The sequence below is a fragment of the Biomphalaria glabrata genome, chromosome 6 (assembly GCF_947242115.1).
Source record: "Biomphalaria glabrata chromosome 6, xgBioGlab47.1, whole genome shotgun sequence".
Taxonomy (NCBI): Eukaryota; Metazoa; Mollusca; class Gastropoda; family Planorbidae; genus Biomphalaria; species Biomphalaria glabrata.
In genome coordinates this window covers 9,189,183-9,202,654 of record NC_074716.1, presented here as the reverse complement: position 1 = coordinate 9,202,654, position 13,472 = coordinate 9,189,183, and the positions used below count along the sequence as shown (strand labels likewise).

Here is a 13,472-nt window from a genome sequence, read left to right as displayed (position 1 = left end):
ACTATGTAAAACAATATATTAATTTAAACTGGTACCAGAGCTGTATTAATACATGTTTATTTCTAAAGAAAGTTTTAAAAAATAAATTATATGTCTAAATTTACTTGTCTAAAGCTAAAGCTAAGAATTTAAAAAAAAAAAAAAAAAAGGCCATGTAGTAATAGCAATAGTATTTAATACTATACAAAGGCAGCAACTGAAACTTATTTTTTAAAGTGTTTTACAGAGTACATAGGGGCCATAAGGGGGCGCTGGACATAAAGGGAGAAAGAAGAAACTAAAGTGCACTGAACCAAACAAACAATTTCTTAAAGATTAAAGCTGGCAAACTAAATAAAGACAAATTATATTTAGCTTGCTTCTAATTTAAGAACAGAACAACATTAAAAAATTGAGTTTGGGAATCCCTTTTGTATTATTTTAATTGTTGCTGTAATCGGTGGGTATCTATTGTCCTTAGAACTTGCGCACATAAAATTTTAAGACTTGATAAACAAGCCAGGTTATATGGCTTATAGATTACAGTTTATTTTAACTATATATGTTAAAAGATTGATATGTATATGTTAATTTTTTAAAAAGTCAAAGCTAACATTGAAATTGAATAATTTTACCCCCCCAAAATTGACGAAGTGTAGTTACGAAAACTCGCTTGTATGTAGAGGAGTATTTTCATGAGTTTTAGTGAATGTATTTCACTCTTTAACTATGAATTTATCCTTGAGCCTGACTCTTTTCAAATTGAGTGCATTGATTGTGTTTAACCACTTTGGTTCATATCCTGATGAGTGGTGTTGTCCACGAAATCGACGCTCTTGGGTTGTTACTGGTGCTTTCTGTATTGTTCTGTCCATTTTATTAAGGCGAGCCTGAGCTTCTCTGTTTTCTCCAAAACTGTTAGTTGACTGCTCGAAAGCTCTACAAATCTCTATGGTCCTTTTAAGGGACAGCTCTGAGCATGGCAGGAGTTTTTCCTGCACTTTCCTGTCTGATAAAAAAAAAATTTGTATTGATTCATTCTGTCTGGCTCTTGGAAGTTACATTTATTTGCATGAGGCTTGAGTTGAGCTAGGAAGGTCTCAAATGGGGAGCAGATAGGTAAAATCACATTGTACTTAGGGGCAGTCAGATCACAAATTGAGTACAGCTATACAGTTCAAGTATATGCTAGTAAAACTGCCCTCAAATCAATCGACCGAGTACAAGCACAGGCACTGAGGTTCATTTATGGCACCTTTCGGACAAGCCCAACAAACGCTGCTGAAATCTTAACAAACGAGGCCCTTTTACATTTAAGGAGGGAGAGGGCGGTACTTATGGCCAATAAGAGCTATAAAAGGGGCGACTCTAGGCTACCTACCACAATCTTAGTGCAACAGTGGAAATCGAGAAACCACATAAAAATGCAATCATTCCTCCACATTGCGTCCAATTTGTCAAAATCAGCTGTGCTCTCCACTGATAGAATTCCTATTAGAAGAAACAGTACTTGCCCTCGATGGAGGAGACTGCCAGCACCACAAATAAGCATGTCCCTTATAGGGCAAGAAGGAGCCACTAAGAGGCGATTAACACATGCCATACTCCAAAACTTGGCATCAGCCACACTAAAGTCCTACCCATCAGATGCCATTTTCTGCTATACAGATGGGTCGGTAATGAGGGACCCCGATAGATCTGGGCATGGGGCCCTTATAGTCTACCTAGACCGGAAAGAACCAGATCGTCTCTCTGGCCCATGCGGCCTCGCTGCATGCTCCATGGATGCTGAATTAATAGGGATAACTCTGGCATTTGAGGCTATCAGAGCTTGAATGACCCAACATGATACTAGCGCTACTACTGTGGTGCTAGTCACTGACTCTCGCTCCAGTCTCCTAGCTATGGGTGGCGGCGGGATAAAGTCGCCCGTAGTAGAAGAGGCAGTCGGGATAACTCTGGCATTTGAGGCTATTAGAGCTTGAATGACCCAACATGATACTAGCGCTACTACTGTGGTGCTAGTCACTGACTCTCGCTCCAGTCTCCTAGCTATGGGTGGCGGCGGGATAAAGTCACCCATAGTAGAAGAGGCAGTCGGCGCCACAGATAACGTCCTCCGAGCTATTAGAGCTGTAGTTTTGTCATGCAGTGGACGCTCTCATATTGCGGCGTGAGGAACAATTAAATGGCAGACGCCCTCGCAAGGGAGGGTGCATTGGCAGCCACACACCTCGAAGCACCAAGCACGTTTTTACCAGCAACGGCACAAAGGCAGCACATGCGTCACCCAGATCACGTCGATCCATGGAGGCGACTGAGGAGGTCAAACAGACAATTATTGCCCAGAGAAGGACAGAACACTGTCCCATTGGGGCATACTTTGCCCGGTTCCGTTCAAACTTTGACTCCCGATGCCATCACTGTGGAGAGAGTGTCAAAACAGAGTCACACATCTTGTACGAGTGCCCTCGTCTCCGTGAGCTAAGGGGGGACATGCCTGAGCAGTTACTTGAATTGTATGGTAGCTACGAGGCATTAAGTCGAACGGCTAAGTTTCTTGCCAGAGCACTACGTGAGAGGGGGGGGAGTAGGTTTTCTGACATCTTTCATCCATACTGGCCAGCCTTCAATGAATACAAGAAATTCTCTGATAATAATCTAATAATATTGTTGTAACTCTAGGGTAGGCACTCAACGAAAAGGCAGGCAGCTCAACAAGTTCAAAATGAAATAAATAGTTGTGTTTATTCACTAGGGCAAACACATATAACATCCTTCAGCTTCCTCCTATTAGGCTATAGTTCCTAGGAGGAATATGGTTTTGATTAATCATATCAACCCCTTATCACTGTTACATGATTCCTAATATTTATTTGTATCTTTTCCTTAGATTTTGTGTGCTATGCTCATTCCCCATTTTACTATAATTGATTACTTGTCCACGTAATCACATTCCATGGATGAATTTTGACTATTATAACCGTACTTTGTATGATAAAACATTTATCGTAATTAACACACTTGTATTTTGCTTATCATTGAACTATGTGTGCTTTAAGATTTCATGCCTAATTATTTTAAATGCCTTTTTGGAATTGATACCAAAACCTGCATTTGAATGATTGCAAAGAGAATTCCTGCTCAATGCTTTTAGGAGTTTCCTTATCGTCTATCATATCCCCAGCCTTATTACTGGAAATGCTTTATCAATGTAGACCCACAGTTGCCTACTTCTGCCAGATCTCCATGCAAAGCTGTGACTGGAGCCGACCACACCAAATCCCCCACCCATAACATACTGAATCATTGATATCTATCAGCAAAAAGGCATTGCCTACTTCCCACTGCTTAGAGCAACCTTCCCTACAGAAAATAAACTGGTAAACAGGCAGCAGCCTAATCCTAGAGCCAGATTGCCTACAGCATGGAGACATCCCGAGGCGATGTCCTAAGACAGAGTCAGATGATTCATCCTTCTGAGTGCTAGTCCTATGTCCACCAGAAGAAGATCCAATGTGCTAGCAGCTAAGAAAATAAATAGACAAGGCGATAGGAACACTCTATCATTCACTCATTGATTATCAATCTATGATGAGAATTTATTTTACACATTATTTTACAAATTAAAACATCTATTTCATTTCTCTGTTTTTTTTTCATCAGTTATCTTTTGTAAACTTATATTTATTTAATCATTTTACATTATAAATTTAATATACTGGTCTGCTCTTATTGTTAGTTGTGGTGTGCCTGTTAAAATATCTTGTATATGTGAGTGGGATAAATAAAATCCAATTTCCCCTTGACTTTAACAAACAAGCCCGACAATAATTATTTTAACATCTCATCACAACACCCTCCAGAGCCAATAATTTATTCAACCAAATCTAGACTAGATTCATGTATATATATATATATATAAATATATTTTAAATATTAACTCAACAGTTTGTCTTAGAATCATTCATCAGTCTGGACAAGTTTGTCTAGTGTGAATAAATTTGTTCACAATTCCGCCAAAGAGTAATTACATTCACTAAATCCAACTTTGGATTGAACTCAATTATACACATACTTGTTTTAATTGACCATTTGAGTTTCACAACTCTTCAATTTGTATGCTTATCATTACTTATATTTCATTTTGGATTCTATCCCACAAATGATCTCAATGATGCTTACTTGAATCATATTTTTCCTCTCATACATGTTATTTTAATATTTATATTGTTACGAATGAACAATGACAGGTAGAGGTCACTATGTGTGACCCCGGCGAGATGACACAGCACCGAGTGTTCTCTGGAATCTATGCGTGTAAACAAAGACAGGATGTGATGTGCCCTCACGTGTTATTCCAGAGGACGAACCCTAACACCAACAATTTTATCAATCTGACATAGTCATTTTAATGAAGGGCATCAAAAAGGTGCATGAGAGAAATTTACTAACTTGTCTGTTTTCTCCACAGGATCCATCAGGTTGTCAGCCTACTACTGTTGCAGGTACAGAAACTACTGCCTACTAGGTACTATGATTACAATTACTAAAACTACTGCATATGAGTGTTTCTCCAGTACTGGTGCCAAAAAGTGTCACATTATGCTAAAAATTAAAGTTGAAGTTTTTGGTTTCATTTCAACTGTATTCACTTCTTCAACCAGTTCACTTTAAGAATTTATCAATAGAAAATGAATTGCAAGATGTAGATTTTGACAGCAGTGTCTATTCAAGGGGTACCCCCTTTTGCGTCACAGGTGCATCACCGGGACACCACTTGATAATTTAACAACGACCAATTGATAAATTCATTGTATTTTAGCATAATATAACTGTCTTTATTGATATTAGTCTTTAGATACTGAAATTTATGCTTTTGCATAGAAAAAGTGGATTTGAGCTCAATTCAAAATTTGGGACACCGTAGCACCTGTGACACTACAAGTTAAAGTTTTTTTAAAAGATATTCTGTGAGAATATAGAAATTATTTTATTTTTGCACTAAAGTGATCCATTAGACTTGTTATTAAGTTCACTATTCTAGTCATATAGTACCCATTTGTAAAAATGCTGCTTTAATTTCACAAAATGTCGCGGGTGCTTCATGGGACACCATTTTTAAAATAATGTTTATAAGTTTATATTTTTGTCTTATCTGTGCACAAGTGAATGATCATTATTATTTTTAATTATTGACAAATATATATTTTATATCTTTTGTTAGTTTTAACACACAGAAAAAGGTTTGAAAAAAAAAAGAAAGAAAAGAAAACACATAAAACTGTACACAAATTTTATTTGACAAATTCAGAAATCAAAACATTCCACTCTCAAACTATTGCCTTGGTATCAACATCACTTCAGTAACAATCCTGTCTGCATACACTAACTGTATGTCCTATATTTCTTTAATTTCTGTGCCTTTTTAAAAAATTATTTCTGCGCTGATCATCCAGGACTTCTATCACAACTCCTGTTAGAAAAAATTACCAGCAATGTTGAAAAGTTAATACTTCAATCTAAAACATACTTTGAACTTGTTTATTGAAATTAAAAGGTACACAGTGCAAAAAATTATACCTGGATAGAATATTTCCCCATACTTGACAATCACACAGCTATTTACAATGTACTTTTGATGAGTGAAGAAAATTGTTTGGGCCTGAAAAAACAACAACATGGGGCTGAAATACTTAATTTCTAAAATGAGTCTAAAATTATTTAGCAAGGTATATTATTAAAAAACAACTTATACAATACAGGTAACATAAGATTCAATGAAAATGTTTAAAATGTTTATATGTAAAAGCTCTTTACCTTTGAATTTGAGCATATGGGACTGACATCCAAAGAGTCTTCAAGATTTGACTGAGATTGCACTACTGAAGAAAAAGAAACAATTTCATTTAGAAATCAATTACGTAATTTTAAAATGAATAATGTTTTTTTCTCAGATAATTGTAAAGTGCTATTTAAAAATAAATAAATACAAGTACTTACCATTTTGTTTCTGAAGTTTGAACACCTTCCAAGAGCCACATATTTCATCATGCAGGCACTGACTGCCATATGAATTTCTGTATGGATAGCAGAAACAGCTTCTATTTCTGTAAGCAATAGTGTTAGGTGTAATACCTCTCACTAGGTCATTAAAAGATCCTTCTTTATTTACTGGTCGCCACTTTGATACCTTTTGCAGTGTACCATCACTCTGAACATACTCATCCGTCATCTTTGACCACATACTATACTCCACTCTGCTAATTCATCTGTGCAATTTTTTAAAGGCTCAATACTTGTTAATTAAATCCACACCACAGTTGCTACATGATCTTTCAATGCACTGCAGCTTATGAAAACAATTGGCATTAGTTCTTGGGCATAGAGTTAAGTCAAGTGATGAAGCTGGATTTATTAATGTCAGCTCTCTGTGTCCTTTTTTGATCAGAAATTTATTAATGCCCTCTATATAAAGAAAAATCTTCAAACACAACTCACATAAGCAAGACTGCATCTTATGTAAAGTAGCTTTTGCATGAAACGTTTTCCTGTTTGAGCACTAACAGATGATTGAGAGGGATCAGTTCCCTCTACTGTAAAAAATGAATATTGTTTCCAAGGCATTTTGTGCAATGCAATCACGTCATTTTTTTTCTTGCAATTTGTTCTGATTTGCACTTGGACATAAAACTTCTTGACCAAATGTTAGAAATGAGAAGCACAACCTCTGAGTTTGTTGTACTTACTAAGGATACTGCAGAGTACTTGTCTATGAGCACTAGACATCTGACTTTTTTTTTTGCTGGTGGAGTGTAGTTAGGTTTTGATACTTTCTTTAATGTTGTTTAGAAGGATGAGCTTTCTTCTCTCAGGTAGGCGCAGAAAGCGTATGTCATGGACAGCTTTTACTTTTTCTTGGGGAGCATATTTGTGTGAGACCATCAAAAACTGCAGCATATTTCTTGGGTGACCTAGGCAATTTCATCAAAGCCCTTGAAACAGCCATTCTTTTTGCCACTGGAGTCTGGAATCCAGTACCTAGTGATTCACCAACCTCTGCTGAGATGACATTAAGTGGACTATTAGCTTGCTGTTTTCTTTCTTTGCGTTTTCTGTTTATCCAAGCTTTTTCATGTGGGCTTAACTAGGCCCTGTATGCAGCTTTTCTCAACCTTTCCTTTTCTCTCTGCTCTAAAACAGCAACACGTGTTAGAGACTCAGGCTTTGATGCTTGTAAATTTAGAGTCTTTCTTGGCTTGTAGACGCCTTGAAACTCTAACAGATACTCCATTACTGAAATCTGTAATTTATAAAAAATGTATAAGTATCTAAATAAATAGATCTATTATATATAATATAGGCCTACTAATAAATTTCATAAACATATAATATATTATATATTGGTGCATTATTTAAATCTAGTCTAGTAATGCCCATAATTGCTTGATAGGGATAGACTCAATCAATAGTATAGGACTAGTACTGTTAATTATATTAACTTAAGTTATAATCATTCAGTGGTAGACTGAAAGAACTGAATATAATATAATTGAATATACTGTATAAACAATACAATGGAAATTAAGTGCAGGTTAAACCAAACTTTGTTTTAGATACTATCTACATTTTAATATAGAATAGGTCTATAATATAGATCTAGTCTCTAGATATTTTTCTAGATACTGGTCAATTTAAAGAAAAATATATTATTAAATCTAAAATTAGATTCTAAATTCTAAATCTAGTCATAAATGATCTAGTCTAGAGTCACTAGTCTAGATTCATAAAAGATCTAATGATTTCTAATCTAATAATCTAGTTTAGATCTAAATCTAGATAGTGAATTAGATCTAGACTGACTAGACTATTCTACTCTACTCTAGGTCTAGATCAAGACTCTAGCTATAATATAATGAATTACATAATTAGATCTAGATCTAGAGTAAATCTAGATAATGAATTACATAATTAGATCTAGATCTAGAGTAAATCTAGATTTAGGTCTAGAGGTCTAATCAGTCTAGATTTCTAGATCTAGAGTTAAGCTCTTTAAAGTTTTAAAGACAAGTGTCCGAGATGCGCCTCAAACGAAAGATCTAATAGTTCTAAATCTTATTTACAGTAATAAGTAAATTTTAATTATTTAATATTTCTTAAACAGTACCGCTTTATTTCTTTTAGATGTAGCTAATATTATCTGACACTGTAAAATCTTTAACAAACTATCACTAAAATCTATTTGGACTTAACAGACGCAAACTAGGACACCATTTGTAAACAAACGGAGTAGTGTCCACTGAAACGCCCCAAACGATGTAAAGTAAAATTACAAAAAATATAAAATAAAAGATGTCAAAAAATGTTCATTTAAAATGATTAATTATGAAAATAGTTTATTACATATATTAAAATCATTTAATCTTAATTAAAACTTCCATGAATACAGAAAACGTAACAAATCCTGAACTCGCATTAGACGCTACATGTGACGCCATAATTTATGCATGGAAAACACCAGCACGGGGTCCCAAGGAGCGCCTCAACGCCTAATCCAATTTACTTCTCAAAATAAAAACAAATTAATTATTTTAAATCGCTACACACGTCTACTATTACATCAACATAATTGTTTTAGAAATATAAACTTTTTGTTTAGTAACAGGCTTTAAAATTGATTAACTTTACGATTTAAGACTAAATTGTGTTCAAGACGCTTCACGTGACGTCATGATTGAATGGTTAAATTTAGTAACCTCGTAATAAAAAAAGCACTTCGATTTGGATATTGCAATCAAACTTATTTGTAATAAGCTTAAATTTCAGTAGAATAATGAAATATCTACGTACCTGATGGGTTGTTGATTCACAAAAGATCACAAAAAACAGATTAAATGAGGTTTTTGTGCAAGATTGCCGGCGATTGATCGTGTCGACGCTTGAGGCGCATCAATGGTTTATTGTGGGACACGCTATTGTTTACGTACTCCTGTTAATTACTACGCCAGTATTTCCAGCGGAAACGGCACTTCTTTTGTTCTACACAATACCTGTGATGCTCAAAAGAACTCTCATTCATAAAAAGTAGTGTTGTGGGAAAAATAATCCCATTCTTAACACACGCAGCACAGGCGCTTCATCTGGGACACCTCGACCTATTTTAAGCTCGTTATGCATGTTTAGAAAGCTTTTAACAAAAAAAATACTTTAAAAGAAATCTTTAATGCTTGTTGTAACAGAAATGCAATGTTGAGCATATTATTTATTTCTTGTTTACAATTCATAGAGGATTGTAATTCCGTATAAAGTGGGACACATCGCGATGCGCCTCAAACGCCTTTTTGTGGCCGTGTTTAATCAATATTTTAATAACCTTGAGAAAAACTAAATAATGACATTGAAATATGAGGATCTTGTTAACATATTCCAACAAAGATGGAAGTTTTATGCCCCTTGGTTTTAGTACGATATTAATTCAATCATACCATGGTGTTCCGTGTTACATCAAAAGCCGCCATTTTGGGTAGTAATTTCACACATTTTTTACAATTTCAATATTTCCCTAGCACCTTATGAGCTCAAAATATCAAAATTTATAGATTAACCATTTCTTAATGCAATGTAATGCAAATTGTCACATTTGAATAACAATCTTATGAAATACAGACTTTTTAGTGAACCAACACCTAGTTGTAACCAGTACTGGAGAAACACTCATATGTATGAGCCACTGCTACTACTATGTGTGCTGTAAACATTATTTTAATGTATTTTTTACAATTGTATTACCTGTCTTTCAGCTACAAATTCTTCAGAAGTATGACCAGTGGAGGTAACTTCCAGTGTCTCTGAATGTAGAGAAGATTCTAACTTTTCTATTTTCATGACATTTTTGAGATCATTGGTGAAGTCTTGCTCTGTGTCTGTCATCATGGATTTTGGAAGAATTTGGTCTTCAGATGTCTTTATAAATAGAACATTGAATAGTTGATTCATTATATTTTATTATTATATTTTATTATTTATTATTATTATATTTTATTATTATTTATTAAAAACATTAAGAAACTATTTTTAAAGCTATATAATAAAGAAAACTTTTGTTTAGGGCGAACCCTGACTATATTCATCTCTGACATAGAGATATTTCAGAACATGTAAAAGTGCCAACTTACAAAATGGAGAAATATAATTTTTATCATTTCTATATTATTTAAAAAATAAAAAAAAAAGAAAATAATTTAATTTAGTTTTCACCCTAAAAAAATAATCATACCTGTGTCTCTGGGTCGAAAGATGAATCTAACATCTCAATTTTAATGACATTTTTTAGATCGCTGGTAAAGTCTTGTTCTATGTCATCCATCTTTGTTCTTCTTTGAATCAGTTCTTAAGATGTCTTTGTCTACAGAATCTTGAGTTTTTTAATTAAAATTTTGAATGTCATTTAACATAGATATTAACCAAAATTTAAATGAATTTAAAAAAAATGTCTTGATAAGGCCTAGACTGAGAGACTAGAGTGTCTAGAGACACTAGACTAGAGTTCTAGAGTAGAGATCTAGATTAAATCTAGAATTGCTACTCTCTACGACTCTAGATCCTGTCTGTGGATGATGGATCTGCTACAAACGTAGGGCCATAGCCATAGCCGGCATAGCATAGGCATTAAAAAAATTGATTAAGTGATTAAATTTCAGTTCACCATGTCGCTTTTACTACTTTTAGTTTTAGAACTCTAATTTAGAGTTTAGGTCAGTTTAGAGTTACGTATAGCAACATCATGAACATCTATAAATAATGACTAAAAATATACTACTTACTATATCTAGATCTAGTAGAATAGACTATCAATTATAATCAATCTAGTAGTAGAAGTAGTAGATCTATATTAATCTAGATCTAGAATTCTAGATCTATAACTTATTGTCTTATACTATACTATAGACACTATAGTTATAATAGTATTAGTATTAATAATTAAATAATAGTAGATCTATAAGTTCAGTGAGTATATCTTATCTTATATAATACAGACGTTACTTCAAAAAAGAAGATGATTACGTCCTACGCGTCATGCATTTAGTCATGCATATTAACCAATGACTTAAATTCTGCCAAGTCACTGGTTTTCCTGGCTAGCTCAGGCAACCCATTCCATGCTCTAATAGCACTAGGGAAGAAGGAGTATTTGTACAAATTTGTCCTAGCATATGGGACGAGGAATGTGCCTTTATCTTTGTGTCTTTCAGAGTATTTTATTAAATTTTGTTTTTGTATTTGAAGATTATGGTTCAGTGTTTTATGTATGATTGCTACTTTACTTTTGAGCCTTCTGTCCTGAAGGCTTTCTAAATTTAGTGATTTTACTAAAGGTGTTACTCTAGTCAAATGTGAATATTCGTTTGTTATGAATCTCACTGCTCTATTTTGTGTCTGTTCCAGTTTCTTAATGTTTTCTTGAGTTGAGGGGTCCCAAACGGAGGATGCATATTCTATTATTGGCCTAACCAAGGTTAAGTAACATTTTAGTTTTATGTTCTTATTTGATTTATAGAAATTTCTTTTAATAAATCCTAATGCTTTGTTTGATTTTTTTGTAGTTTCATCAATATGTGGATTCCATGATAGTTTTTCATTTATTATAACACCTAGGTATTTTGCATTTTTAGTCTGTGATACTGGTTTGCCATGAATAAGATAAGTGGAATTAATTTGTTTTAGTTTTTTTGTTACTCTTAACAACTGACATTTTTCTGGGTGGAAAGACATGCTCCAATTTGATTCCCATTTCTGTAATTCATCTAATTCTCTTTGTAAAATATCTGTGTCTTGTGTTGTTTTTATTGTTCTATATATTATGCAATCGTCTGCAAATAATCTGACTTTTGTTCCTGAACTAATGCAATTTGGTAAATCATTTATGTAAATTAAAAATAGTAGTGGACCCAAGACTGTACCTTGAGGTACACCTGAGTTTACTGTTATCGGTGTTGATTTAGAGCCATTTATTATTACAGTTTGTTCTCTCCCTATCAGAAAGTCTTTAATCCACTGATGCAGTGGACCATTAATGCCGAAATATTTTAATTTTTTAAGCAAACTATGGTGGTGTATATAATATATAGTATAAGTTAAGTAACTATATTAACTATATAATAACTATATAAGTTATATTAAGTTTATAAGTATAACTATAACTATAAGTTATACTAGACCTATAGTATAAGAGTATAAAAGTTAAGTATACAGTATACTATAAGTCTATAAGTACTATACTATAACTATAAACTTAAAGGCATGATAAGGATGTAAATAGAAAATCCTTTGCAAAGAATATTTACAATTAAGGATAAAATAACACATAATAAAAATACAGACAAGTGTAAATAAAATGAGCCCTTACCTTATAGTGAGATAGGTAGACAAATTCAAAGTGATCTATCATTCTATGACGATAAATTCAAATTGAAAAGCACCAAGCTCAATGTGTATTAAAAGAACGGAAGTAAACTATCTCAGGAAGTCTTAATTGAAATCATCCAATAAGCCATTCGCACAAAAATTAAGAAAGGCCTTTTACCCCGAGAAGGGCTTTTTGCACAACGTTACCCTACTATGGGAAAAAATATTTTTAAAATGTCAACAAAGTCAAGGTACTAATAGACCTAGATCTAGGTTTAATCTTTGTTATACATTTAATCCATAAATGTTGAAAAAAAAAAAAAAGACACCCGTTGACACTATTTGTCAATCAAATATATTAATTTATGTATTTACAAATAAATTTCGGAGACCCATTTGGGCCCCCCCCCCAGGAGGGGGCCCGGGGAGATCTTAAAATTCTCCCCCCCCCCCCGCCTTAGGTACGCAACTGGTCTAAACATAGTATTTTTATAGATGCTAGACCTAGCTTTATAACAACTATAATTAGTATAATAGGCTACATCGATTCTAAGTAAATAACTCTATATACAATCTAGCATATAGGCTCTAGCTAATGAATGTCGTGGACTCATGTTTCTACTTCATGTTACTAGGTCTAGAACTATATGTAGGTCTAGATCTAGAATAGAATTAAATCTAGCGAAAGTCTGTATTGAAATTATTAAAGCTTCCTTAGCCGCGTATTTGTTCTGGACTAGGCCCTAAATCTTGACTATATCTATATAATCTAGATCGTAGTTGAAATTAACTGGCATTTCGACGACAAAGCCGAGATCACGCGTGTTTTCAACCATGACATATAGGCCTAGATCTAATAGTAGATGCCTCTATGTCCAACCAGATCTACCCATCTAGCGTTTTACCGGTTATGCGATGCAGGAGTAAGTAAAATGTCCACATTTTTTAATGACATCGGATTTTTTTTTTTTTCAAATTCCAGACTTTTTCCAGACATTAAAAATAAATCGCATAAAAAAGTAGTGATTTTCCAGATTTTTCCAGGTCTGAAATTTAATTTTTGAAATTCCAGATTTTCCAGACCGCGT

The 13,472-nt window shown here is 33.9% G+C and overlaps 2 protein-coding genes across 8 annotated transcripts in view; both read right to left on the bottom strand.

Moving 5' to 3' along the window:
• The window catches only part of LOC106073413 (zinc finger protein 729-like), a 44,934-nt gene extending 32,274 nt beyond the window's left edge, over nucleotides 1-12,660 (bottom strand). Inside the window, exons 1-3 of one of the 4 annotated variants that reach the window (XM_056031516.1) lie at nucleotides 12,386-12,660; nucleotides 10,256-10,384; nucleotides 9,769-9,942 (exon numbers count right to left, since the gene is read on the bottom strand). In XM_056031516.1, the coding sequence (XP_055887491.1) occupies nucleotides 9,769-9,942; nucleotides 10,256-10,345 (264 nt within the window). In that variant the 5' untranslated portion in view covers nucleotides 10,346-10,384; nucleotides 12,386-12,660. Of the gene's footprint in view, nucleotides 1-3,349; nucleotides 3,518-9,768; nucleotides 9,943-10,255; nucleotides 10,394-12,385 lie in introns of those variants that run through there. The other 3 variants (XM_056031515.1, XM_056031522.1, XM_056031517.1) reach the window with 3 other exon arrangements.
• On the bottom strand, nucleotides 5,262-9,669 carry LOC129926600 (uncharacterized). 4 transcript variants are annotated; one of them, XR_008778303.1, is made up of 5 exons: nucleotides 8,383-9,669; nucleotides 5,983-7,282; nucleotides 5,800-5,864; nucleotides 5,563-5,644; nucleotides 5,262-5,455 (listed from the first exon to the last, which is right to left on the bottom strand). XR_008778303.1 is itself a non-coding variant. In XM_056031524.1 (4 exons), exons 1-4 carry the CDS (start codon nucleotides 6,224-6,226, stop codon nucleotides 5,391-5,393), a joined length of 456 nt encoding a protein of 151 aa, XP_055887499.1. In that variant the 5' UTR covers nucleotides 6,227-7,700; the 3' UTR covers nucleotides 5,262-5,390. The 4 variants fall into 4 exon arrangements, 2 of the variants coding, with proteins under 2 accessions (XP_055887499.1, XP_055887498.1); XR_008778302.1 differs by having other exon boundaries at nucleotides 8,830-9,669; XM_056031524.1 differs by lacking the exon at nucleotides 8,383-9,669 and having other exon boundaries at nucleotides 5,983-7,700.
• Nucleotides 12,661-13,472: the final 812 nt, after the last annotated feature.

Bases quoted from the DNA above. Each gene is read 5' to 3' on its own strand.
- LOC129926600 (XM_056031523.1), bottom strand. From the start codon at position 6,226: ATGTGGTCAAAGATGACGGATGAGTATGTTCAGAGTGATGGTACACTG. The intron at 5,865-5,982 runs GTAAGTACTTGT...CTTTTTCTTCAG, and splicing joins CAAACTTCAGAAACAAAATG to TAGTGCAATCTCAGTCAAAT. The intron at 5,645-5,799 runs GTAAAGAGCTTT...TTGTTTTTTCAG, and splicing joins CCATATGCTCAAATTCAAAG to GCCCAAACAATTTTCTTCAC.